The 25,404-nt window shown below is 47.2% G+C and overlaps 2 protein-coding genes across 4 annotated transcripts in view; one reads left to right on the top strand and one right to left on the bottom strand.

The window, feature by feature from the left end:
* The window catches only part of LOC146811672 (microfibril-associated glycoprotein 4-like), a 639,295-nt gene that overhangs the window by 586,448 nt on the left and 27,443 nt on the right, over positions 1 to 25,404 (bottom strand). The window lies entirely within an intron of this gene.
* Positions 3,298 to 7,524, top strand: LOC146811673 (uncharacterized). Of its 2 annotated transcripts, none has more exons than XM_085618648.1 (2): positions 3,298 to 3,429; positions 3,906 to 7,524. In XM_085618648.1, the coding sequence occupies exon 2, from the start codon at positions 4,008 to 4,010 to the stop codon at positions 5,649 to 5,651; it is 1,644 nt and encodes a 547-aa protein (XP_085474774.1). In that variant the 5' UTR covers positions 3,298 to 3,429; positions 3,906 to 4,007; the 3' UTR covers positions 5,652 to 7,524. The 2 variants fall into 2 exon arrangements, with proteins under 2 accessions (XP_085474774.1, XP_085474775.1); XM_085618649.1 differs by lacking the exon at positions 3,298 to 3,429 and adding an exon at positions 3,728 to 3,759.

The following is a 25,404-nucleotide window of genomic DNA, read 5'->3' as shown; positions in this document are numbered from 1 at the left end:
AAGTCTATATAAAAATACTTATTTTTATAATACAACCTGTGTGGTGTCCATTTGTAGTGTTGTCACTGTATTACTGTATGTGTTCACAAATGCTTGACACACTGCCTCTGAGATAAGCCTGCCTGCTCGTGCCAAGCTACCAAGAGGGTGAGCAGGGGTTATTTTAGGAGTTTAGCCCCTTACCCTGACTAAACGCAAGGGTCCCTATTTGTCACAGGTACCTACCTATGCCAACTAGAGACCCCCAAATCTAACATAGCATAACATAGCCCACCTCTAACTTTTGGCAACATGATGAAATACTGCGTATTCGGGTCAGTTTTTAGGTCGAGCCTAGCGTTGCAGCCCGCATGCGCTGCGAGGCATGCAGTAGTTGAGTATGTGTGTGTGTAAGCCTCGCCTACTCTCAGCCCATATTTTTTATGATCTGGTTTCATTGTCCTTGGTAAATGCAGGCTTCCCATTGATAATGAGGCTTGTTAGTCCCGCCTTGTTACCGCCTTGTCTCCTTTTGTTACCGCCCATGGCTACTGGCCCTTTTACTTAGAATGATACATGGTCTCTCTTCTTTAGTCTCTGAGCACTATTTACTGTAATGAGTTTCTCCTGTAGGCAGGACGTGCTCTGCTTACATTGAGTGCGCCATGTGCGGACAACACCGGCATAGGTCTTGCATTTAAATGCAAGGTCTGTCCTGTGTACTGTCTGTGTTTCTTCTCCCTGACCCCACCCGTGAACAGAAAATTGGAAGCTCTTCCGGGCCCAATCCTGTGATGTCATCGATGGTGAAAGTGTTTTTGATGCCGCTCCTGCACCCTTGGTGTCTTGGATGAACGGACTGCACAGACCTCTTGCAGAGGGAGCGCATCTCTGAGGAGGTGCAGTGGCGAGTCCTTAATGAATGCACGGGGTCTCGAGCTGCTCGTAGGGATGGAATGTTCTAGGTGTCGGATCACCCCTGGTTGGGGTGCAAGCACTTCCTGCTAGTCCTAGTGCCTGGCTCAGCCTTTCTGCCCTCTCTTGGGGTGCCGTCTCTCTGAAGGGGGGAAGGATGGCACCTTTGTTACACAGACCTCAGTGCTAACATGGGAACGGGTCTACGCACTCTCATCATAGAGGATGTGCGGCTCTTACTCAGACCTCCTCCCACCTGCCGGCTTACTCTCCATGCTGAGAACAGGTGCACCTGCTGGGTCCCACACAGCCTCCCTCACTGCCCCACAGCATGACTGGGCTCTTTACTGTGCTCTTTGTTTTCACTGTCACTCATGTTCCCTCTTATACCTTTTTTCCCCTTCAGTCCCAGCTTCACAGTTGGCCCAGAAGTGAGCCTCTGTAGAGAGGCCAAAGCTTGAATGGGCATGTCATCTGAAGTCCTGCGCATGCTTGAAGCATGAGGTCAGTGGGGGCTGCTGTCATCCTTGACTTACTGTGTGCCTTCTCTGGGTAAGTCCTAATGGAAGTCCTTGAACAGAAGATGTGTTTTCATGGATTACCCCCACTACTGCATTGAGGGATTAAGCAAGTGATGTGCAGAGTGTGGATATTGTCCTGAGGGATGCTGTGTTATAGGACCATGGTGGCTGTGACCTGCTCTTACTCTGTCCGCGGGCGTTTTCCGCATTATAGAAACCCTTGTAATACGTCAATAGAAGTGTGGGCCTCACAGTGCCTGGTGTTGTGTAGGTCCCGCCTGGTCCCGTCTTGCGCTGAACTCTGTCCCATAAAGCAGCCCGTACCTGCTGTGCCTTGGCACCTGTGCCTGCCAAGAGGGCTGGTAGTTTATTTAGCACACACCTTGTTGCAGACTCCGGTCCCGTGTGGGACGGGTGGTGTCATGATCCACACCCGGGTGCTGGTAATAGATCCTTTGTTCTGCCAGCTGCACCAGGCCCTTAGAAATGACTGATCGGGGTATCGGAAATAAGAGTTGAGAGCCTAGAATGGCTGTGCTCTACTGGAGTTCATGGCACAAAAAGGGTCTGTTATGGGTTTTCATGCTTGTGTGGAACTTTTAGGCTCTTGAATAAGGTAGTCTGCTTTTGGTTTGAAGTAATGGTTTTAGTACTATTGTCCATTTTTGTAGCACACAATCCAAACTGAATATACTCTGGGTTCTCTAATAACATCATATCAGCCTTGAGAGGATGAACGCCTTACTTGGCCCTGCGGGTTTTTGGATCTGTAACCAGCAAATGAGATACAGCTTTCTGCAGTGGGCACTCAACCCTCTAAACTATACAATGGTTCTATGTGTGACCTGCATCATAAGCCGCACTGCACAGAAGTGCCTTGGACATGAATTTGTCATTACGAATCACAGTAGATATCCTTTGAACTCTTATGAGTCGCGTGGAAAAGGGGCTTGTTAAAGGGCCTTTACTTCTCACCCGCAGCTTGCTATGGCACACGCAGATGCTCTGTGCCCACATGTAGGATTGCAAAGCTTGTAGGGGTTCCCTGCTGCCGAGGGTCTGGCAGTACCCGTTCTCACAGTGTAAGCAGGAGCGCCCCCTGTGCTGGCGCTCTTCAAATATGAGTGCTAGCATGTGTTTCAGCATTTCCTACTGTTCACTGTCCGCTGGAAAACGGGGTAACGTCCCATTAATATTAAGGAGGCAAGAAGTTCGGGCCTAACTGCGAACAGCCCCTGTGCTGTGAAGAATTAGAGAAAACCTCATAGCACCAAGTGTGAGGATGCACGAATCCAGAAAGCGAGCATTGTGCTGCGAACTTCTTTGGGCATCAGGCCTGTGCATGTGTAGTGGGAAGCAGGGCGTGTGTTTTTTGCGTATTATTTATTTCTATGATAAAAACTTCCTAAGTTTGTAAACGTTTACTCTTTGCCTCATCTGTGTCAAAATTATGAACTAAGCCCTAACAAAATGGTGTTGCCTTACTTATACTTTGCAAAACACTTCGAGCTCTTAGCCTGTGCATGGATAAGCTCTGCTCAAGGCATTCTCGTGCAGACCGAAAATCTTCACAGTTTCTGGCTTAGCTGGTTTCGATTAGAGTGGAAAATGATCTCACTCTGCCTTGAAATTATCTTGTTACATATAAAAACCTTCACATGGCGTATAACTGAGAACGCTTTGCAAGTTTCACAAAGAGCAAGAAAAATGAACGTGAGTTTCAGCTACTGGCATTGTAAATGACAATGCCTTTTATTTACATTTTAAAAACCAAAACATAAAGAAAAGTCATTGTCATTGCGCGACGTATTGCATTGCAAATGCTTGTTTATTAGGTCGGGTTCCTTTGTGCTTGAGCCGCTCGTTTTGTGGGCGGTGCTAGGTTTTGGATCGTTTTCTCCTTGGTTACTGTGGCTCCACGTACGTGATGACGTCTTGAAGCGAGCCCGCGTCATGTACCGTGCGCCGAGTTTCATACCGTTGGGAAGACTGTCTTGTTCCTGTAGCGGAGAAGGTGAGAGGAGAATACATTTTTGATGCCCCTGTTTCGGTACAAACGTAACAGCATCCTACCTTAACCAGAGATACCCAACGTCCGCACAGCAAAGACTCGTCTTTGTAAAACATACATACACGCAGTGACCACCAGTTGATAACCTATGACCCCCGCAAAACGCAATTCCTCTTCCCGATTTCTAGTTCTGCTTTAATTGGATCATAATGCTTCCTCTTGGTGGCGTGTTCAGAGTTAAAGGGAGGAGCTTCTATTTGTTTACTATAATGCAAAAAAAGTGGTTTTAAAAGACTAGTGGTGGGGAGGCGGTGCTTGACGAAGGGTGGATAGGTAGGTAATTGTTGAGAGCTGCTGCCGTGATTAGACGGTCGCAAACATTTTTATATTTAGTGAAATCGAGGTACTTGGGCGAGGGGAAAATTTGTTTGATCAAGACTCGATCTTATTTCTCTATAAACTTTGTGTTTTGTCTCCAGCACAAAGGGGCATTTTCCAGACGAAGCGGACAGCATGGAAAAGTGGCAGAAGTACCCACCGGCGTCAATTCAGTGCCAGTGAAGTGATTAAGGAAGAGCGAGATGGAGTTAAGTGATGAGGAAATCGTGCTAATGGCCTGGGAGGTGCAGGTGCGAAGGGGCTGGAGCTTTGTAATTGACACCCTCTTGCGTGGTGGAGTAGTTCTTTTCCCCCCAGAGAGCAGTGAGGACCAGGCATTCGGCGGTGATTTAAGAGGAAGCACGCAACAGGGAACTCGCTTTGGCAGTGTTCCACGGAAAAACTTTGATATTTTTGACCTCTTATCATCCAAAGCAGATCCTGACATCCCATTGGCCAGCCAGGAATCTGAGGATGAAGCGGAGGAAGAAGAAGAGGAGCAGGAGGAGGAAACAGCTGACCCGAGTAGTAATGATTCCGGAGGTCAAACGATAGCAAGGTCATCGTGGAGTGAGCAAGACCTCTCCCAGGCGCAGAGTACATCTCATAGGAGTCTACCAGTTTTTAGCGAGTCAACACTTCATCTGAAGATACAGCGGTTCATTTTTGAGGCGACCAGAGCATATTATGACTGTTTTTACAGTATGGAAATACCGACTGACAGTCTGGCCCTTGGAGTGTCCGCGACATCGGGAATAGAGTTAATGCATGGACCGATGGACACCTCCACCGGTAGAAGCCTAGTTAGTTCACGTGAGGCTGCATCGATCCATGGTCCTGTGTGTGACAAATCTCCTGATTCTTTGGCCAAGCTGTCTATGGCTCCCACCCTTTTAGCTAGATCAGTGGCGGCGCAAGTGGCGCTGGTCCCAACAATGCCTGTGTTACCGTCAGTCGCAGTTGAGAGACCGATTATGCACCTGCCAGATGGGTTTATTTTGTGTTCGCCATTGGCAGCTCATGTCCCCAAACAATTCCGGTTGACTGTGGCAACTTTGCAGTACTTCGATATGTTCGCTCTGCTACCAGGTAGTGGTAGAAAACGACGCAAGAAGCCCAGTCGCAAATCTATTGTGGTGTGGCAGAGAGGCTTAGCTATTATGGCAGCCATCCTGTTGGAAGATGCGCCGGACAAAATTAAAGGCTTATTTGACTATGGTGAAACTATCCGCAAGGCCCAAGAAGAAGGGCCCGATGGCTGTTGGCTGCTTTATGACGAAAAATTTCGTAAATTGAAAGCGGCCCAGCCAGATGTAAGCTGGTCAATGATACACTTGGGGCTTTGGTCTGAGCTATGTGAATTTGCATTTTCTAAAACACAATCGCACAAACCTACAGTGGCTCCAGCACAATCGTGCACACCTACAGTGGCTCCAGCACAATCATCCACACCTGCAGTGGCTCAAGCACAACCGCACAAACCTGCAGTAGATTCAAAACAGCCCTGCAAGCTTGCAGTGCCTCCACCATTGCTACGCAAGCTTGCAGTGCCTCCACCATTGCTACGCAAGCTTGCAGTGCCTCCACCATTGCTACGCAAGCTTGCAGTGCCTCCACCACTACTACGCAAACTTGCAGTGCCTCCAGCACAGCCATGCAAACTTGCAGTGGCTCCAGAAAATAGCAATGTCCTAAAGAATATTTGCTTTGCATACAATCGAGATATCTGCATCTTTGGGCCAGATTGCTTCTTCAAGCATATCTGTTCTAATTGTGGGGCTGAACACTCAAGAATGGTGTGCTCAACAATGACTCATGAAGAACCAGTGCCAAAGAAGAGCAGGTAGCTCATAGCCACATCCATTTAAGGGCTGTAAGCATGTTACTCTAACACCTGTGCACTTTGTCCATAGGTGAAACAATGTAATCTCCTTGTTAATTGGTGGTGCCCTTTCATCATTGTATTTCACCACTTGTATCAGGAAGCATATGTCTGACATACACAAATAACGTTTCTTTTATTGACATTTTGTTAAAGCACGGTATTATATTTCACAAGTTTAACTTCAGATGGTTGAATATTTTGTACGGCCCTCAAGAGATTTGGAGAGAAGCACTTTTTTACTCCAAAGATAATGTTGATGTATCGACCATTTACGTTTGTTAGTACCTCAGGTTGTAGAGGAGCCTATGAATTTTGTAAATTGTATTTAAACAGAAATATTTTGAAACTTTGCTTCAGCTTGAAAGCTAGTTAACTTTAAACATACAAAATGAACGTTTAGACTTAACCTTTAATGAAGATAAATACTTTAATACATTGTTCATTATATTCGCTTATCCTTCACTCATTTGTATGTTTTAAGTTCAGCTTTCGCTTTTATTTCAGCAGTAGGACCCTCCACTCTGCAGTTTCTCTGCTTATACCCGACGCACTGGCCCCAGGTGAAGCCCTAACTTTTCCTTGCTCTGTCTGTTTCTGTCCCATTCCTCTCTAACTTCCTTTACCCTCTTTTGTGGTTGAACCTTTGTGGTGCACTCGGTTTCAAGTCTTAACAATTTGAATATAAAACCTAGCCAGTCTCATTCCTGTTTATTTGTCATGTAGCTCTTTGTATTTCTCAACTGAATTGGAATTGTCTCTGCAAGTAGGCAGGACTGAGGAAAGCTTCTAGAAAACAACAGTCACTTCAATAACTTCGATCTTTGGAGCTTCTTCTGTGCACGTGTAGCCTACTGCGTTGTGTGTCACAAGCTGCCAAAGATGGTGGATACAGACTGAATCTACCGGTTCAGATGATGACGCACCCTTTCGTACACCTAAGCATATTCACTCTGTCATGAGGGAGGCAACAGTGTTTTTATTGCCCACTTCAACATTAGTTACTTCCACCTTAATTTCTAAACTGGCATCATATACATAGATATAACTGTTCTTTATTTGTAGAGCAGCACAGATTAACACAAAATACTTTTCATTGTTATAAAAGGGAGAATTCAATTTAAATAGAAAAATATGATGTGCAAAGATACAGTTTTGTATTGGTCACTTTGGTTGAAAACTGCCTTGCTGATGTCCCGAAAAATGTGAATATTTTTATTTCCAACCTTTTAATTAATTCAAGAGCACCTCCATGTTTAATTTACTTCAAAGCTTTTTAAATGTGTGAGCATTGTGTAATGTATGCATCCATTTTTCAAAAATCTGAGAATATGTGCAGTTGTGTAGTCCACCGTTGCTAAGTAACATCTTCAAGGATGAGTTAATTGCCGAGTTGGCTAAACCAGTCAACCTGAATCATTAAATACAAAATATCTAACGCTTATTGGTACCTTTTCTTCCTCTCCATGCATGTTATACTGAGAAATGAATAACCCAGTCCTATACAGTGTTCTGGAGAGTAGCGGTTCTATAAAATTGTTTTGAGTCAATTTGACACACTGAGACAGCTGGATTGTGACCACAGGTATCGATGATATAGCATCATATTTCCTTCACATTCTCCTACTGTTAGTGATGAGCATAGAGTGAGCAATGAATTTTGGATTGTTATATGAATGACCAGCCTTTTATAGTAGCGTTTGAGTGTGGTGACTATCGATGTTTAGTTTAATTATTCTAACTACATCACCCCCGCCTGAAGCTGGATGACCACATGAAATATGGAACATTACTTCACCCACGAGAACCCAGTTAATAAATATGTTTTATGCTATTAATTATTTTGTTCCTTTTTTTTCTTAAAAAATGTAGTGCACCCATTAGTTCCACAACTTTGTGGCATGGGTTATGTGTGCGGTTGACATCATATAGGGAGGAATTCATTTAATGTCGGACTGTGGTGGCCCACTCGTCGTGGAGAGGGCTTCAATGACCTATTCTTTGGTGTGCCGGAGACAGGGCTCTCAGTTTAGTCACTGAACAACTGATTTGTAGTACAGCCACACTGGAACCACGATACAGCAGCAGACAGACACTATCCAGGACAGTGTATTTTCCACTGTTTCCAAAATGTTATCTAATTTATATAATGGCGGTAATGGTTTCTTTCATTAAATAATTTTACAGATGGAGCAAGCAGGAGGTGACGATTATTTAATGGCGTGGCTATTCCACCCATTTTTGTGTAAGGGAGCTTCAGCACAATCGTCCACACCTGCAGTGGTTCCGTGACATCCTTGAATTTCAAACGTAGTATATTTTTAGGGAGTCTAAGCACTGGTTTTGGGGTACCAGAGCCTCCAGACTGATCTCTGTTGCGTTCCATGGTCCAGTAGAAAGATATTTCACTGAGCTTGATGCTGTGGAGTGTGGGCCAAATTCTGGTGATGAAGACCATGCTGGGTGGAGGGTAGTTATTCCCAAAATGGTGGAATTGTGCCATGGTTGAACGAAAAACGGATCAGAGCCTGTGTCCACGTTCTGTTAGAATACTGCATCTGCTGCAATCATGGAAGATGCAGTTGAATTGATTGTAAAACATATGGTTAACCAACCTTTCCATCATTAGAACGTAAAGTTGCAGTCTGAGTTGTGCATCCTTCTTGAGTGCAAGACTTTCTGAGCAACCTATGGTACATCAAACGAATCACAGCCTTTACCGTGATCTGATGGTGAAACAGTCATCGCGCTGTGAATTATGAATGATCCCTGGTCTTCTACAATGTCTCAACCCAAAGGACATGTGACCCATGTTGTGTTTAATTTAAAAAGAACTGATGGACGAAATGCTGAACAGTGTCCCTAAATCCCCCCACCCCACCCCACCCACAAATCTGGACATACATCCATTGTTTTTCTTTTTATTTTTTTTGCTCACCATGTCATTCCAGTTTGAACCCAGTCATATACAAACCAGTCTCGACCCTGCTCCCCATGGGAACAATCCAGCCTGAACTGCCAGGCCAGGTCCTCCCTGGGCTGGAAATAAGCATCATTGGACTGGTTTCGGTAATATTCCCTGATCATCCAGGGTAGCTTGAATCCAGTGGCATGGGGAGCACAGGACTCGTATCTGGGCATAACAGTCCTACATCAGGTGACAATGCAAAAAGAGCAATTCATGGATGGAATGCTTAACAGTGTCAAACACTAGCCTCCATTCAGAGATCCGGGGCTCAACCCATAATTATTTTTGCTCACCATGCCATTCCAGTTTAGACACAGCCATATGCAAATCCGTCTTGACCCTGCTCCTCATGGGAACAGTCGAGCCCAAACTGCCAGACAAGGTCCTCCCTGGACTGGAAACAAGCATCCTAGGATTTGTTTTGGGGTATCACTCCTCATCAGCCTGGATAGCAGGAATCCAGTGGCATGGGACCTATGTCTGGGCATCCCGTCCCATTTGTGATGACGCATGCAAAAAGAACAATTGATGGATGAAATGCCGAACAGTGTCAAACACTCACCCCCAGTCAAGAGATTTGGGCCTCAATCCATAGTTTTTTTTGGTCTCACAATGCCATTCCAGTTTGCACCCAGCCATATGAAAATCAGACTTGACCCTGTTACCCATGGGACTAGTCCATCCTGAACTGCCAGACCAGTTGTGCTTGAACATTACAATGAGACACATTTTAGGACTGTTGTGAGCTGTGACCTGCTTTGTGGGCGATTGAAAAAGCAGTATTGCCCAGCGAATATGGCCATTGGTAATTTCCAATCTTCGTGATTGCATCACAACCACTTTTGGGCACCGACACACTTAAATACATACAGAGGTATTCAGCATTTATTAACACCAGATTTAGAAACAATTTACAGAAATAAACTCATTGATGACAGTGAATTAGATTAAATTACAGGGCAGAATATCATTTTAGAACAGTAGTGTTTACAATGGTTGTATGACAGAGGCGCCCATGGTTAAACCACATGGGCCTCTACTATGCGGCCCCCACAACGAATGCATCTAAACACACTCCTTTACCATGCAATTTAGTGGTAAAGACATGACTGGTAAAGGAATGCATGGTAAAGATCACACCTCAAAGAGCCCTAAAACCGACCCCCTAAGCCCAAATGCTGCCCGAGCCAGAAAAACACTTCCCCTCTCCCCCGATCCCTAAACACTACCTGGACCCTCCAGTCCTAAACACTACCCGGACCCCCAGCCCTAAACACTACTCTGATATCCTGAGCCTTAAACACTACCTGACCCCCCCAGCCCTAAACACTATCCCCCCCCCTCTTTAGCCCTAAACACTACCCTGGCTCCCCTGGGCCCTAGTAACTACCTGACCACCCCCAAAACCCTGGCCCAGACCCACTTACCTCACTGCATCCTCTCCCGATCCTTCCTACTCGTGGGCCCCTCCATTCCAGTATCTTAACCATGCATATGTGTGGTTGAGCTAGCAGGGAAACACCACGCATGGCTCTGCCCGCGTTGTTAAGGCCGTTTCCCGTCCAGAATTGGGTGTGCATATGCTGGATGATGGCAAAGAAAAGGGCGGACTGCTCAGTCAGTGACAGCAGGCCCACTCCTTCAACAGATTTGTTGTGAAACTAGAAGGAATGTACTGTAATTCTCAACATTATTTTTGTCGAATTTTGTAGATTACTAACCAGAATGCAGCATGTTTACTTTAATTTTATATAGTGCCTTGAAGCAGGTAACATCTCAGTTTAGCAGTCTTTTCCTTCAAGTAAGAAAAGAGGCATTTTGTAGAATGATGTGGAATTTTGAAAAGGTGGTGACTTAGCTTTTTGCACAACGTTGGCAATTCAGTAGCTCTTGTATGTTTAGCGTTGTAGGATAATGGTGTAAACAATGACAGATGAATTACATTTTAAGATATGAAGATGGTTTGATTTGCAGGTAAGAGGTGATTAGAAAAAAGCAGGGTTCAGACTGAATGGGCCACAAAGATACTGTGGTATGAACTGAGACATTGAGCTACTTTGTAGAAAAAGTAAACTGTTAAGGTTCAGTTGTCACTGTAGATCAAGGGCTATGTGGCAGACAGAAGGCAATTAAGCTTTTAGATGAGACAGGCTGCAAATGTGCATGAAATATACATCGTGCCAACAGAGCTAGCTGCTGCAGAAGATATATGTTGCGTGGTCACAACAATACCATCATGAAATGTGAGGTGGACTTGGGAGATGCTTTCAGTTATATCATGTTGGGAGAAGGATGTAGAAAGAAAAAGAATGCCTCTTTGCTGCGACTCTCACACTGCACATGGGGCTCCAGTAGCATAATTAGCAATCAAAGTTCACGTCTGTAAGTGAATTGATGTACATATAAAGCAAGTTTTGACAAGTATAACAACACAAGTGGTTCATTGGTTCTCTTGACTACGTAGTTACTTGGTTCTGAGTGCGAGTGGTCGATTGGTAATGCAGATCGACCATCGTGTGTGAATCCAGTCAACAGAGCATGATTGAGTGACAATAGCACATTTTTAAAAGCAGCTTAGTTTTTTTGTTTTCACATTATTTTCAAGTCTTGACATTGGTTAGCAACCGAGCAGTAAAGCATATTTTCAAACACAATGTACATTATTTCATATTGTAGTAGAGTATGGGAACCCATCAGTAGTACCCCAGTTATTCAACAGTACCAATATCCTCTAGAATAGCATGGTTCACTTTACATTATGAGTAACTGTTTCCTTTCACCCAAATTTTTTCCATATATACTCTGAGATATCCGATATCGCCCAAGGCATTCCGATAAGTTGTTGGCAGTGGTTCTTGGAGGGAACAAAAAGGACAGATAAAACATTCAGTACCATCAGTTGAGTAGCTCAAAGTACTTTCTCATATTAAGAAGGGCAATACTGATGTCATAAAAATCCTTGTATAACATTGGCAAAGGTATTTGCGCAGTTGTACAGTGCACTCCACCTCTTCCCACCACATAACTGCCGGAATAGAGTTCTTATAATGCTGAGACAGTGACCACTTTAAGACTTGGATACTAGAGCACCAGACCCATTTTAGAAAGGTTGTTAATAAATGGCTCATTCATATGACAAAGGGATAACACTTAACATCCCACTGCTCTAAGCCATTGAAGACCAAGACCATTTTGGTCGTTGGAGGGTGGGGAGTTCCATTTCTTTCAGTACCACCATTTGAGAGGCCCAGAAGTAGGCCTACGAGGAAGGGCAACACCGATGTGATAAACGCTCCTTTATAGCATTTCCTAAAGAGTCCTAGTTGTGCTCATATTACATAATAACGTGTGGAGCACAGTGTCAAATTTTATAAAGAAGTCCTCATGACCCAAAATGGTGTGTTTTGTAGGCAAAATAAGTTTGGCAAAGGGACATTTCATGCAGTGCAGTGCGCCTCAGCAAGGAGAAGGAAAGTGTTCCACAGTGTGATGTGCTTTTTAGGTCTCGCTGAGCCAGCGCATGCGCTGCGAGAAATGTAGTAAGTGGGTTTTGAAAGTGCTACCCACAGGCTTTTGCTGGCCTCAAGCGTGTGCACGCGCACAGCCGCCATCTGTCTTTCTTCCGTCTCGGGCGATCACTTTCACTTTGGCGATCACTTTCACTTTTTGCGGCTTTTCACCCCTCTCACTCACACACGCATCTGCCATCTGGCATTCCACTCGCTCTCCCATGCCTCAACGCATGCCCCTCCCCCACCACAGAGCGCGCCTTGCGCGCGATTTTCAAATGGAGACAGCAGCGCTACCGTGCCTGTCCCAACCATTCACATTGGCGGCCGATGTTCTACTACGTAACACAGACACTGAGACCGCACCATAACCCGACCAGTTCCACCTGGGAAAACCTGGCTGTCACTACAGCGTGTGTTTCTGTGGCCATTGGCCAGTTATATGAACATCTCTAGCTGTCGCTGTATATGTTTCCGTGGTCAGCCAGAGGCGGCACTCATGCTGCCACTGTGTGTGTTTCTGTGCCAGCTGGACCACCTCGCTTGCTGTTGCTGCATGTGTTTCTGGGGTCCGTGCATGGTACCCCTTGTGCTGTGCACTTACAGCTGTACACATCTCTCCTGCCTAACCCAACCTGCGCACCGCTGTTTCAGCTCCTTGCACGCGCTGCACCGCTTTATCCCGCGGCGTGTAAACTACAACCCCACCTCCCTGCACACCGCCCTCAACCCCTGCCTCTGTACCATACACCAGTTAAATCTGCCAGGGTGCCACTGCACACATCTGTCGCTCCTTCCACTGTACTCCACACTCTTCCCGTCAGCTTCCTGCTCAATCTACATAATACCAGTGGCTTAACATAAAACAATGGGGGCCCCTGGAAATTGTCACGAGGGCCCCCAAGACTGCCATCTCTCACCGTTATTCTTAGGCCATGGATTGAAGGGGGGGCGACAGATGCCCCCACTGCAATGCATAGATTTCATATATGCCCTGCATACTACAACTATTCTGAGCACTGCGCAAATTCCCTCCCTCCCATACCTGTACAGTACACCCCTCTCCTACAACAGCACCACTTTTATTATACAAAGGTTCATTTTGCTTAAGGCGCGTGTAGATTAGGTGACTTGCCCAGAGTCACAGGCTGTTGAATCGACGCCAGGATTTGAACCTAGTTTTCCGTTTCCAAAAGCGTCACATTTGGCCCTTAAGCCATATCTCACCTCCACCCTTTTACTGTTGAGCTCTTTGTTTGCACACTACACCCCCCTGCTTTCACCTGCACTCTTCACCCCGTCCCAGGGCACTTCATCGCCACCCTTCTCACAACTGCACAATAGTTCCAGTGCAGCATCTCACCTGTACACCACGCCCTCGCCTGCCTCCCTCCAGTGCTAGGTCCTCATTGGGGTGCCTGGGGTTGCTAGGGGAGATAGCAACCGAGCCTCTGGCTACTCCCCACCCCCGGCTCGGTTTTGCCACTTCTCTGCCCTGCCTCCACCCGCTCTTCCTTCCTTCTGATTGTTCATTGTTTTCTTGGCCATTGTTCATTGTTGTCTGCCAGACTTAGCTAATGTCGGAGGGTGGCAGCACCCTGGCAGGGATCAAAGCCGCTGCCTCAATGGCTGAGCTCAGTGTGAAGGGGTGGGGAGCGCGCACGTTGCAGGGTTACACGGCAAGGGAATTAAACCTGCTTCCCGGGAGAGGAGGTGGAGTGGGGGCGGGGGCACCGCTCCAGCTCAGGGAGAGCTGTGGTCAGCATATGTGCATAGTTGACAGGCCCACGAACTCCGGCCTTTTGCCTTTAGTTCACTGCACTGTGGTATTTGTAGTTTTCTTGTTCATGTTATAGGAACGTCCAAGTCCCAGAGTGCTAAGTGCTGTAGATTAAGTAGCCACGTCTCTAGGTGTCAGGTAAGACATTCGTATTGCATTGGTTCCCTGTGTTACTTCACACCTGGACAGTCCACCCCTTTGTGGACTCTCTTTAGAACCTTCCACTTCCACTCCTTGAGTATCCACGGCTCTTTCCCACCTCATTGGCCCTCCACTCTGCTGATACTAGTCACTTTTCTGTTCTCGCCTACTAGGCGTCGCATGTTGCAAGACATATTGCGGGCTTACCAAGAGCATGCAGGCGACTGGAGTTTGCCCATTGCTTACCATTTATTGGCTTACCTGTCACTCTCATTTGCCTGCTTCTTATTCGTGATCCAGCTGGTCAATCTTGAGTTTTGTTCCCCTCGTGGTCGCCTTTGTGCTTCTTCCCCTCCTGCTCCCTGTTGCTCTCTTTCCTGTTCCTTTTTCTCTAACCCCCCCCCCCCCCAAGTCCACGACCTCAGATCGGTAACTAATCACTACACATTAACTGTTGCATGGCTAAAGACTTATAAGGTCCCAAAAGCGAGACCTATTGGCTATTATAAGTTGTGTCAACATCTGAAGGTTTTTTACCATGGAACATCCTTTGTTTCTGAATATATGAGATCTCGAAAAATTATGTGACCAGTGAATCTTTGAGGGTCTTTTTCAATAAAGGTTCCTGCTTCTTTACCAAACTTATTTCTCAAGACAAAGGCTACCCCGCTTCAAGTCACCGGTTTTCTGATTTCTCGAAAGGCTGCTACAAGATTGAGCATCTTGGCCCTTTTAACATTACCATGTTTTGCCCCATTTTCAGCTCACTTTGCACCCGAAAGCTTTATGAGACGCTTTTGTCTCAAAAACCCTGCTAGACACTGGTAAAGGTGCGCAGCTTAAATATTGCTACTCTGTCTTTTCACTCCGTTCCATAGGATGAAAGCTTTTGCTCAGTGGAATCTGTAAGTATGTTTCTTCGGAGCAGCGCTACTCTGGGGGAGCGGATGTAACCCACAGACAGCAAACCAAACATGAAATAAAGGAATACGTACACCCCAGGCTCTTCAATGAGATTTATATCCGTGGCCACTTATTAGTCCATTAGTGCTGAAAGATGGAGCATTTTTGGCTATTATGTGCATACTTGTATTTCCTAGTGTGATTGATTGATTTACACAACGTACGATTAAATTAGGCTCCTATCACTGCAATTTAAAGACTTTATTTGGGTGCGTGTTTACAAAGAAAATCAAGGGATATAAAGCCTTTGCTTAAACACGTTTTGAAAGAAATTCATGCACACTCGAAATTAAAAGTAATGGTGCATCGGCAAGTCAGCCGGTGCAATATGACTTTTAATTCTGAGTGCGTGTGATTTAATTACAAAACATGCTTAAACAATGTTTTGGGGAAATATGCAGCTAACTGTGTTCTTTACATTGCAGTGATAGGGGCGTGAATTAACCTCTTCGCTGCTAGGCCTCCCCCCCCCCCCCCCCCCCCCCCCCGTGCTAAGCCTTTTTTGGGCTATTTGGGGTAGTGCGCGCTTAGGCCCCTGTAACTTTTTGACCTCGTAAGGTATCCACGCCAAATTTGCGTCCTTTTCTTCCAACATCATGGGGATTGTAAAGGTACCCAGGGTTTGTGGATTTCCCTGGAGGGGTCCCTGAAATTGACCAAAATACAGCTAATGTTTGTTTTTTGGGGGAAAAATTGGGAAAAAAGGGCTGCAAATGAAAGCGTCTGGGTTTTTCCCTGCAAATGGTATCACAAAAGGGTTTGTGGGGCTGAAATCACCATTTCCCAGCTTTTAGGGAATGACAGACTTTTGTCAGAAAACCAACATTTTTGACACAGTTTTGGCATTTTTCTGGGACATTATAGCCTATTTTTGCTATTTTTTGTGCTTTCAACATCCTTACAGTTAATGGGAGAAATGGGTATGAAAGCAATAATGGATCCTGGAAAGCTATACATTTTAGAAAAGTAGACAGAATTCAGCAAGGGGTCATTTGTGTAGATCCATCAAGGTTTCTTTATAGAAAGTAACAGTTAAATATAGGAAAAATTGAAAATTAGTTGAAGAAAACAGCCTTTGTGTCAACGTTTTCACTTGTAACTTCTTCTAATTATGACAGCTCTTTGAAAGCAATATACCGTTACATCCGCTGGACCTTTCTGGTTGTGGGGATATATAGGACTTGTAGGTTCACCTCGAACCCAGAGTCAAAAACTGAGCAGCAATTTGCAATGACTTTTTATTATGTACCGGGTATATATCAATTATTGTGGGAAAATGTATACATGGAAAAATCGGTATGAAAGACACCTATGTATTTCTGAAATGGGAACAAATTATAGAGTTTAGAAACAGTAGATATTTGCACATTTTCGAAATTGGGACTACTCATACTAACATGAGAATTATCGGTCATTTTTCAAAATGACTTTTTTTTTACACAATGTCTTTCATTTAGAAGGCAGAAATGCATCGAAATAATAGGTAATAACAGTTGCTTTACAAATCTGAATTACCCTAAATCTCCCGTTAAAAATGGTACCTCACTTGTGTGGGTCGGCCTAGTGCCTGCGACAGGAAACGGCGCAAAACGCAACGTGGTCACACCTCAATTTCACAGTGAAAAATGACCCTTTTTTGGGAAAGTGCCTAGCAGTAGTTTTTGAACCATAGCTCTGCCGGCACCTAGGGAAACGTAGCAAACCTATACATTTTTGAAAACTAGACGCCCAGGGTAATCCAGGATGGGATGACTTGACTGCCTCCCACCAGGTTCTGTTACCCAGAATCCCTTGCAAACCTAAAAAATTGGCAAAGAAACCACATTTTCTCCACATTTCTGTGGTTGAAAGTTCTGGAATCCCCGCGTCCCCCAAAGTCTTCCGAGAAAAATGATGCCTCACTTGTGTGGGTCGGACTAGTGCCCGCGACAGGAAACAGCGCAAAACTTAACGTGATCACACAACAATTTCGCAGTGAAAAATGACCCTTTTTAGGTCTAACTGAGTCAGTGTGCATGCGTTGCTCGAAGAGTAGGTGAGTTTTCAAAGTGCTACCCACATGGTTTTGCTGGCTACAAGCTTGAGTGCACGATGGCGTGCACATGCACAGCTGCTCCCCGCATTCCCCCTCCCTTCTCGCCCTGCCCTTTGATGCTCTGCTCGCATCTCCCTCCTCCCTTTTCGTCAGTTTCATTCTGGCTCCTTTTCGTCAGTTTCATTCTGTCTCGCATTCCCCTCGGCTCCTCTCATTCCCCCCTCCCTTCTCGGCCAGTTTTGATGCTTATAACATTGTGTTTCATTTAGGGCATTAAACCTAAAGAAGCACTGGCAATGCTGATAAAATGGATTTCATTTTGAGTAGTGACTAAAACTTTAACCGCACACAACCACACACAATAACGCACACAACCACACACAATAACACACACACAACACAACTACACGCACAACCACAACTACACACAACCCACAACCACACACACACAACCACTCAGAACCGCGCACACACACAACCACACCCACACACAACCACACACACAACCCACACCCACAAATCCACAACCACACACACCCACAACCACACACAACCACACACACACCCACAACCACACACACAACCATGCACACACAACCACACACACAGCCACACACACAAACAGAAACACACAACCAAAGCCACAACCACTCACAACCACACACACACCCACACACAACTACACACAACCACAAACACCCCCCCACACACACAACCACACACAACCACATACACACAATCACATACACACAACCACACACACAAACACCCACACAACCACACACAACCAAAAACACACAAAACCACACAAACACACATACACCCACACACACGACACAACCACTCGCACACAACCACACACAACCATAGCCACACACACACAACCACGCACAGCCACACACAGAACCGCACACAACCACACACAACCACAGCCACACACACAACCACCACACACAGAACCACACACACACACAACCACACACACCCACCACCCCACCCACACCCAACCACACACAAGCACACACAACCACACACACACACACAACCACACACAATAACACACACAATCACACACACAACCACACACACACCCACAACCACACAAGCACACACAACCACACACACAACTACAATCACTCACAACCACACACAACCACACACACACCCACAACCACACACACAACCATGCACACACAACCACACACACACACAACCACACACACAGCCACACACACAAACAAACACACAACCAAAGCCACAACCACTCACAACCACACACACAACCTCACACACACCCACACACAACTACACACAACCACACACCCACAACCACACCCACACACAACTACACACAACCACAAACACCCTCCCACACACACACAACCACACACAACCACAACTACACACAAACACAACCACATACACACAACCACACAAACACCCACACACAACCAAAAACACACAAAACCACACAAACCCACAACGACACACACACAACCACACACAACCACAGCCACACACACACAACCACACACACAACCACAACTACACACACAACCACAACTACACAGACGACCACACAATCACAACACCACAACCACACGCACAACCACAAGCACACACAAACACACACACAACCACAACTACAAACACACACAACCACAACTACAAACAACCACAAACACCCACACACACCCACACACACAACCACACAACCACACACACACAACCACTCACACACACAACCACTCTCACACACAACCACACACACACCCACAACCACACAAAACCACAATCACTCACAACACACAACCACAGCCAAGCAAACACAACCACACACACCACCACAAACACACAACCACACACACAACCACAACTACACACAACCACTCACAGCCACAACTACACACAAACATAACCACATACACACCCACACAACCACACACAACCAAAAACACACAAAACCACACAAACACACATACACCCACACACACAACGACACACACAACCACTCGCACACAACCACACACAACCACAGCCACACACACAACCACACACACAACCACCACACACAGAACCACACACACACACAACCACACACACACAACCACACACCCACCACCCCACCCACACCCAACCACACACAAGCACACACAACCACACACACACACAACCACACACACACCCACAACCACACAAGCACACACAACCACACACACACAACTACAATCACTCACAACCACACACAACCACACACACACCCACAACCACACACACAACCATGCACACACAACCACACACACACAACCACACACACAGCCACACACAAACAGAAACACACAACCAAAGCCACGACCACTCACAACCACACACACAACCTCACACACACCCACACACAACTACACACAACCACACACCCACAACCACACCCACACACAACTACAACTACACACAACCACAAACACCCTCCCACACACACACAACCACACACAACCACAACTACACACAAACACAACCACATACACACAACCACACACACAAACACCCACACACAACCAAAAACACACAAAACCACACAAACACACAACGACACACACACAACCACTCGCACACAACCACACACAACCACAGCCACACACACACAACCACGCACACAACCACAAACACAACCACACACAACCACAACTACACACACAACCACAACTACACACACGACCACACAATCACAACACCACAACCGCACACACAAACACACACACAACCACAACTACAAACACACACAACCACACCAACACACAACCACAACTACAAACAACCACAAACAACCACACACACCCACACACACAACCACACACACACAACCACACACACACAACCACTCACACACACAACCACTCTCACACACAACCACACACACACCCACAACCACACAAAACCACAATCACTCACAACCACACACAACCACAGCCAAGCAAACACAACCACACACACCACCACAAACACACAACCACACACACAACTACACACAACCACTCACAGCCACAACTACACACAAACACAACCACATACACACAACCACACACACACACCCACACAACCACACACAACCAAAAACACACAAAACCACACAAACACACATACACCCACACACACAATGACACACACACAACCACTCGCACACAACCGCACACAACCACAACTACACACAACCACAACTACACACACGACCACACAATCACAACACCACAACCACACACACAACCACAAGCACACACAAACACACACACAACCACAACTACAAACACACACAACCACACCAACACACAACCACAACTACAAACAACCACACCCACCCACACACACAACCACACACACACAACCACTCACACACACAACCACTCACACACACAACCACTCTCACACACAACCACACACACACCCACAACCACACCTGTAGGAGAGTAGGGTCTGCAATCCTATGATCACCCAGATTTTTTGCTTTTGCTTCATTGGTTTACGACTTTCTCCGGCTGTGGGCCTGCCAATCAGACCCACAGCCTAGCTGTTCTCTCTCGAAATTAACACACATGTACATTAGGTGCATCCACTAATTGGAACTGGGCCGCCTTGTCAGTCCCTGTCTCAGCATACCACAGGTATCCAGGGCATCGGTGTACCCAGGGCCTACCAGGGGCTGAAGCATGTATTATGCCACCCCTGGAATGGCCGCCCAAATCTGACACAACTGGCTGCACGACAGCTGGGGCCACGTGGTGTAATCACCCGTTGCTGTAGGTGTAGTATTCCTACACCTAAACCCTAAAATGGACACATGGATTCCTATCAGTCACTCCTATAGCAGGCCTTATCAATCCTGAAGGCAGAGTGCAGGGAATCATGTGGGACGGTGCTCTGGCGCGAGCTGAGCCCGTCGACGGCTTGCGGAACCAAGTCCTAATAGCCGTTCCATGGTGACGCGGGCCAACTACTTTTAATGCATTATAATCCTTGCGGTTATTTGCTAACTTTGGCATCACATCACCTACCCATGTCGAGTAAGGTGTCATACGAATGGGAATACGAACCCCTCGCCAGTCCTGGCGACGGGGTTAGCATTCCCCCCTTTTAGAGGGACACGACATGGAAGTAACCTTGAACCCCGGTTAAAGTTGACTCAAGCCTCAGCATCACAAAATGGATGCTGCCACCAGACACAAGTCTGACCTCCTGCTGCTGGGGGACCTTCCAGCAAGGGGAGCTTGGACAAAGGGTTTCCTGTCGAGGGCGGTGTTAGCACCATCCCAGACAGGGTTTGTGTATCCCAGGTAGGCAGGGCTGAAAGGAAGGTGATTGCAAGTGGCACCCCGGTGCTCACTGTGCACAGCCCGGCTCAAACCAGTTTCGGGGGCACACCAGCCCCTGAGCTGGCGCGAAGCCGGACAAAGGATAGGGGTGTAACCACCCCCCTCCTGGCTCCACCCATAGGTAGAACCTAGTCACGGGCCAGCCCCTTTTCTTAGAATAAAGGTAGGAGCGAGTCCCCTTCCCAAATTGGATAATCAGATAATCGGATAACTCCGAATCACGAACCACTTTCCACGAAAGGAACTCTTGACTATTTCTGAAGACTCTCCCTTGTGGCTAAGGAGTAGCCACCCTGCACCAGCAGGCACCACCTAAGCGCTTGCGGTTTGCTGTACGTCTCCTACGGATCAAGACTGCCCAGCTCGACGAGACCCGAGTTCCCTGCCATCTCTGACCTTTTACCTACCTCATCAGCCCAGCTGAGAGTCATAGGTGTGACGAGACCTGCGGGACCGGCTATCTTCAGAACCGGCACGACGCTTATCTAGCACGCCCACCGAGGGACCCTCAAGTGAGTGCACCTAGGGTTTGAGAAGCCCTAAACCCTGAGCAGCTCCAGCATCGAAGTCTGTCTCCCCAGCATCCACGAGATCTGCGTGGGGGCCCTTCCGCTTCTTGCTGTTCCCAGCGTTGTCCGACCACTTGCCGACCGGCTTGTGGCCCTCTTCACGACGCTCCAAGATTATTTGCATCACCGGTCTGGTTGCTCCAGACTGGCTCTTGCTCCCCTTCAACAGAGGAGTACCACGGACCCTCCTGGTCCACTCCCGACACCATCTTGACTCCCCCGCTTGGGTTGCCACTGCCAAGATCCGCTGCCCCTTCCTGGGCCCAGCATCATCGACAGCAGACACCTTCGTGGGACAGCTCGCCCTCCATCCTGGTCGCCGCCGCGCCTCCTGGTCCGAGGAACAGCCGAGTCCGACGTCACCCACTCACCTGGTCGAGGTGACTTCAGCCGGTACCTCCCTGGTACCCACACGATCGCTGGCTAGCGGTTGAGAACTGAGTCCCCTCTGCTTTCAGGTTTCCTTCATCACCGATCCAGGCTTGGATCGCTCTGAACATCGTCACTGGTCGCCTGCCAGCAACTTCTTCTTTCAGGCTCCTGAGACTACACGAGGACTCCCGACATCTTGCCGAACTTCACGCAGCCGCAGCCTCCGGGCTAGGTAACTCGAGCATCTCGGTGCTCCATCGCAGGTTTGCTCTACAAGTGTCCAGTTCCTTTTTCGTTTAGTCCCACTGATCGGAACACTCCGGAATCAGTACCTCCAGACTCTAACCATTCGCATTTCACTGTTAGTGTAGATGGTTTCTCGTGCCCCTCGGGCATTTGTGTAAATTGTGCAACTGAAGTATTTTCCTAAGAGTTTTGTAGTGTGCTTAGCTCCCTGACTCATAAAGAGCCAGGGTAGTCTTGTTATAAATAAATATCCTTTTATTTTCATAACAACTTGTGTGGTGTCCTTTCACTTGGTGTTCAAGGGGTATATGTGATGGTAAACAGCTGGCTTAACACGCCCTCTAGAGTTTAGCCTAAGACTGCTCGTATCCACGCTACTAGGATAGCTGGTCTATAAGGTTGACTTGCAACCAATCATCAATAAGGGTCGTTTGGAATGATACACAGTGATCACTAGAATAGTGAGCACTACATATCAGGCCAACTTCTCACATTGGTGAGCAGCGGTTGGGATTTGAGCTTGCTGTTGTTTTACCACACACGTATCCTAAGAATATCGCAGTGAAAGATCACATAAGTACCCAGGTACATATAACTTAACTTAGAATACTCCGAGTTCTACTGAACCGGCTGTTGTAGTGTAACAGGGCTTAGCACACCCTGACTACAACTCTTAGCAAGGGATCAGTAGGTAAACCCATAGTGTAGGTAGGTGCAACACTTACACCTCACTAGAAAAACATGTCGGTCCACGGAGAGTCTGCAGGGACTCCCTTAGTGGTCAGTGACCCTCCACAGGTCGTGTCACGATATGCAACTCTTAGCTTCAAGGAGATGAGACAACTGTGTGCCTTCAGGAAGCTAAACCAGGGTTCTAACCCTACCATCGCAATACTGATAGGTCTCTTAGAGGCGTACGATGCTAGGAGGTCCTCTAACCCAGGTCCCCCCAGTGCAGATGGGAACATGCCTCCCTTAGAGGGAACCCTCGGTGACCCAGACCTCGACCTCCACACAGAGGAGGAGGACGAGGACGAGTTATCGGGAGACGAGGCAGACAAAGGTCCAGTGGTAGTCGGCAGGCTTACAAGGACCAACTTAAGCAGGCATGAGAATGGAACTGGGGGAGCCCCGGGCCCACGCTCAAGCAGGCTTAACCTTGGGAACGGACGAGCTAGGTCTCTCTCCAGAGGCTCTGGCAGATCGGTTCATACACATGTCTCTCAGGCACCTTCTCAGAGAGGAATGACTTCCCCTCAGAGGAGGGAGCATGAAGCGAAGATGCGGGAGGTCAATCTGAGGATCGAGCGGGAAGAACTTGCCCTCGCCAAAGAAAGACTTGCCTTGGCCCGAGAGCAGAAATTAAGTGGGTTAGACCCCACTGGTGGCAGCATTCTCAATAGAGAGAAAGACAGGGGTATAGACACTAGACACCTGAGTAAAATAGTGCCCCCCTTTAAACAAGGGGACGACATCCACAAGTGGATAACTGCCTTGGAGAGGGCCTGCACTGTCCAGTGCGTCCCCCCAAGTCAGTGGGCAGGTATACCGTGGCTTTCCTTTGAAGGTAAAGGAAGGGACAAGCTCCTCACTACAAGAGCTGAGGATGCTAACAACTACCAAGTCCTGAAGAACACACTGATTGATGGGTTCGGCTTAACCACGGAACAGTACCGAGTGCTGTTCCGGGACACCCAGAAAATTCAGTCTCAGGATTGGGCTGACTTTGTCGATTGTGCCACTAAGGCTTTGGAAGGCTGGTTGCTGGGTAGCAAGGTTACTGATTACACAGGATTGTACAATCTTATCATGCGAGAACAGATTTTAAACAACTGTCAGAACCAACTGTTGCATCAGCACCTTGTCGACTCGGATCTGACCTCTCCCCAAGAATTGGGAAAGAAGGCAGACAGATGGGTCAGAACAAGGGTCAAGCAGAACCAGAATCAGAACCAGGGTGGTCAGAAGAAAGCAGACCAAAAGGGTAACAAGAACGAACAAAATGACCAGAAGTCTTCGACAGGTCCCCAACAAACCAAAGAGGGTGGGGGTCAGGCTTCACAGAAGAAGAAGACTCAAGAAGGCCAGTCAAAAAGGTGGTGCCAATACTGTAAAAGTAAGACTCACTGGTTTAGTGAGTGCACCAAGAAAGGAGGGCAAACTCCTGCCACTGCAGCCCCTAAGGCACCTGCGCCCCCTAGTACAGTAGGCAGTGGTAGCGCGCCTCCCAAGGCATTAGTTGGGTTAACCTTGGGAACCGAGGGGAGTGACGACTTAGTCGGCACGCTCACTCAGGCCGTCCTTGTCTGTACAGGGGATATGGATATGTCCCCTGATGCCAGTCCCAATACTTTGGGCAAATACAGACAGACACCTTTGATAAATGGAAAAGTGGCTCAGGCCTACAGGGACACGTGTGCCAGTGTCACCATGGTGACGCCTAACTTCGTGGACCCTGGACAGATCATGCTAGGTACCAGTTACCTAGTGACCAATGCCAGCAACGTCACTACCAATCACAGTATGGCAGTTGTTGATTTCTCCTGGGGAGGGGTAAGTGGCCCGAAAAAGGTTGTGGTTAGTTCAGACCTCCCCGTAGAATGTCTGTTGGGCAATGATTTGGAAACGTCCCAATGGTCAGAAGTGGAGCAGAGGACTCACATGGAGATGTTAGGCTTGCCAGCACATGTCCTTGCTGTGACCAGGTCACAGGCCAAAAGATGCCCCACTGAACAGGTGCTGGATCCTGGAAGAACGGACCAGACACCTTC

This window comes from Triturus cristatus, chromosome 7, assembly GCF_964204655.1.
Source record: "Triturus cristatus chromosome 7, aTriCri1.1, whole genome shotgun sequence".
Classification (NCBI taxonomy): domain Eukaryota; kingdom Metazoa; phylum Chordata; class Amphibia; order Caudata; family Salamandridae; genus Triturus; species Triturus cristatus.
The sequence above is the reverse complement of the archived record's forward strand: the minus strand, read 5'-3'. Positions and strand labels throughout refer to the sequence as shown.

Coding starts and splice junctions, on each gene's coding strand:
- LOC146811673 (XM_085618648.1), top strand. CDS start 4,008: ATGGAGTTAAGTGATGAGGAAATCGTGCTAATGGCCTGGGAGGTGCAG.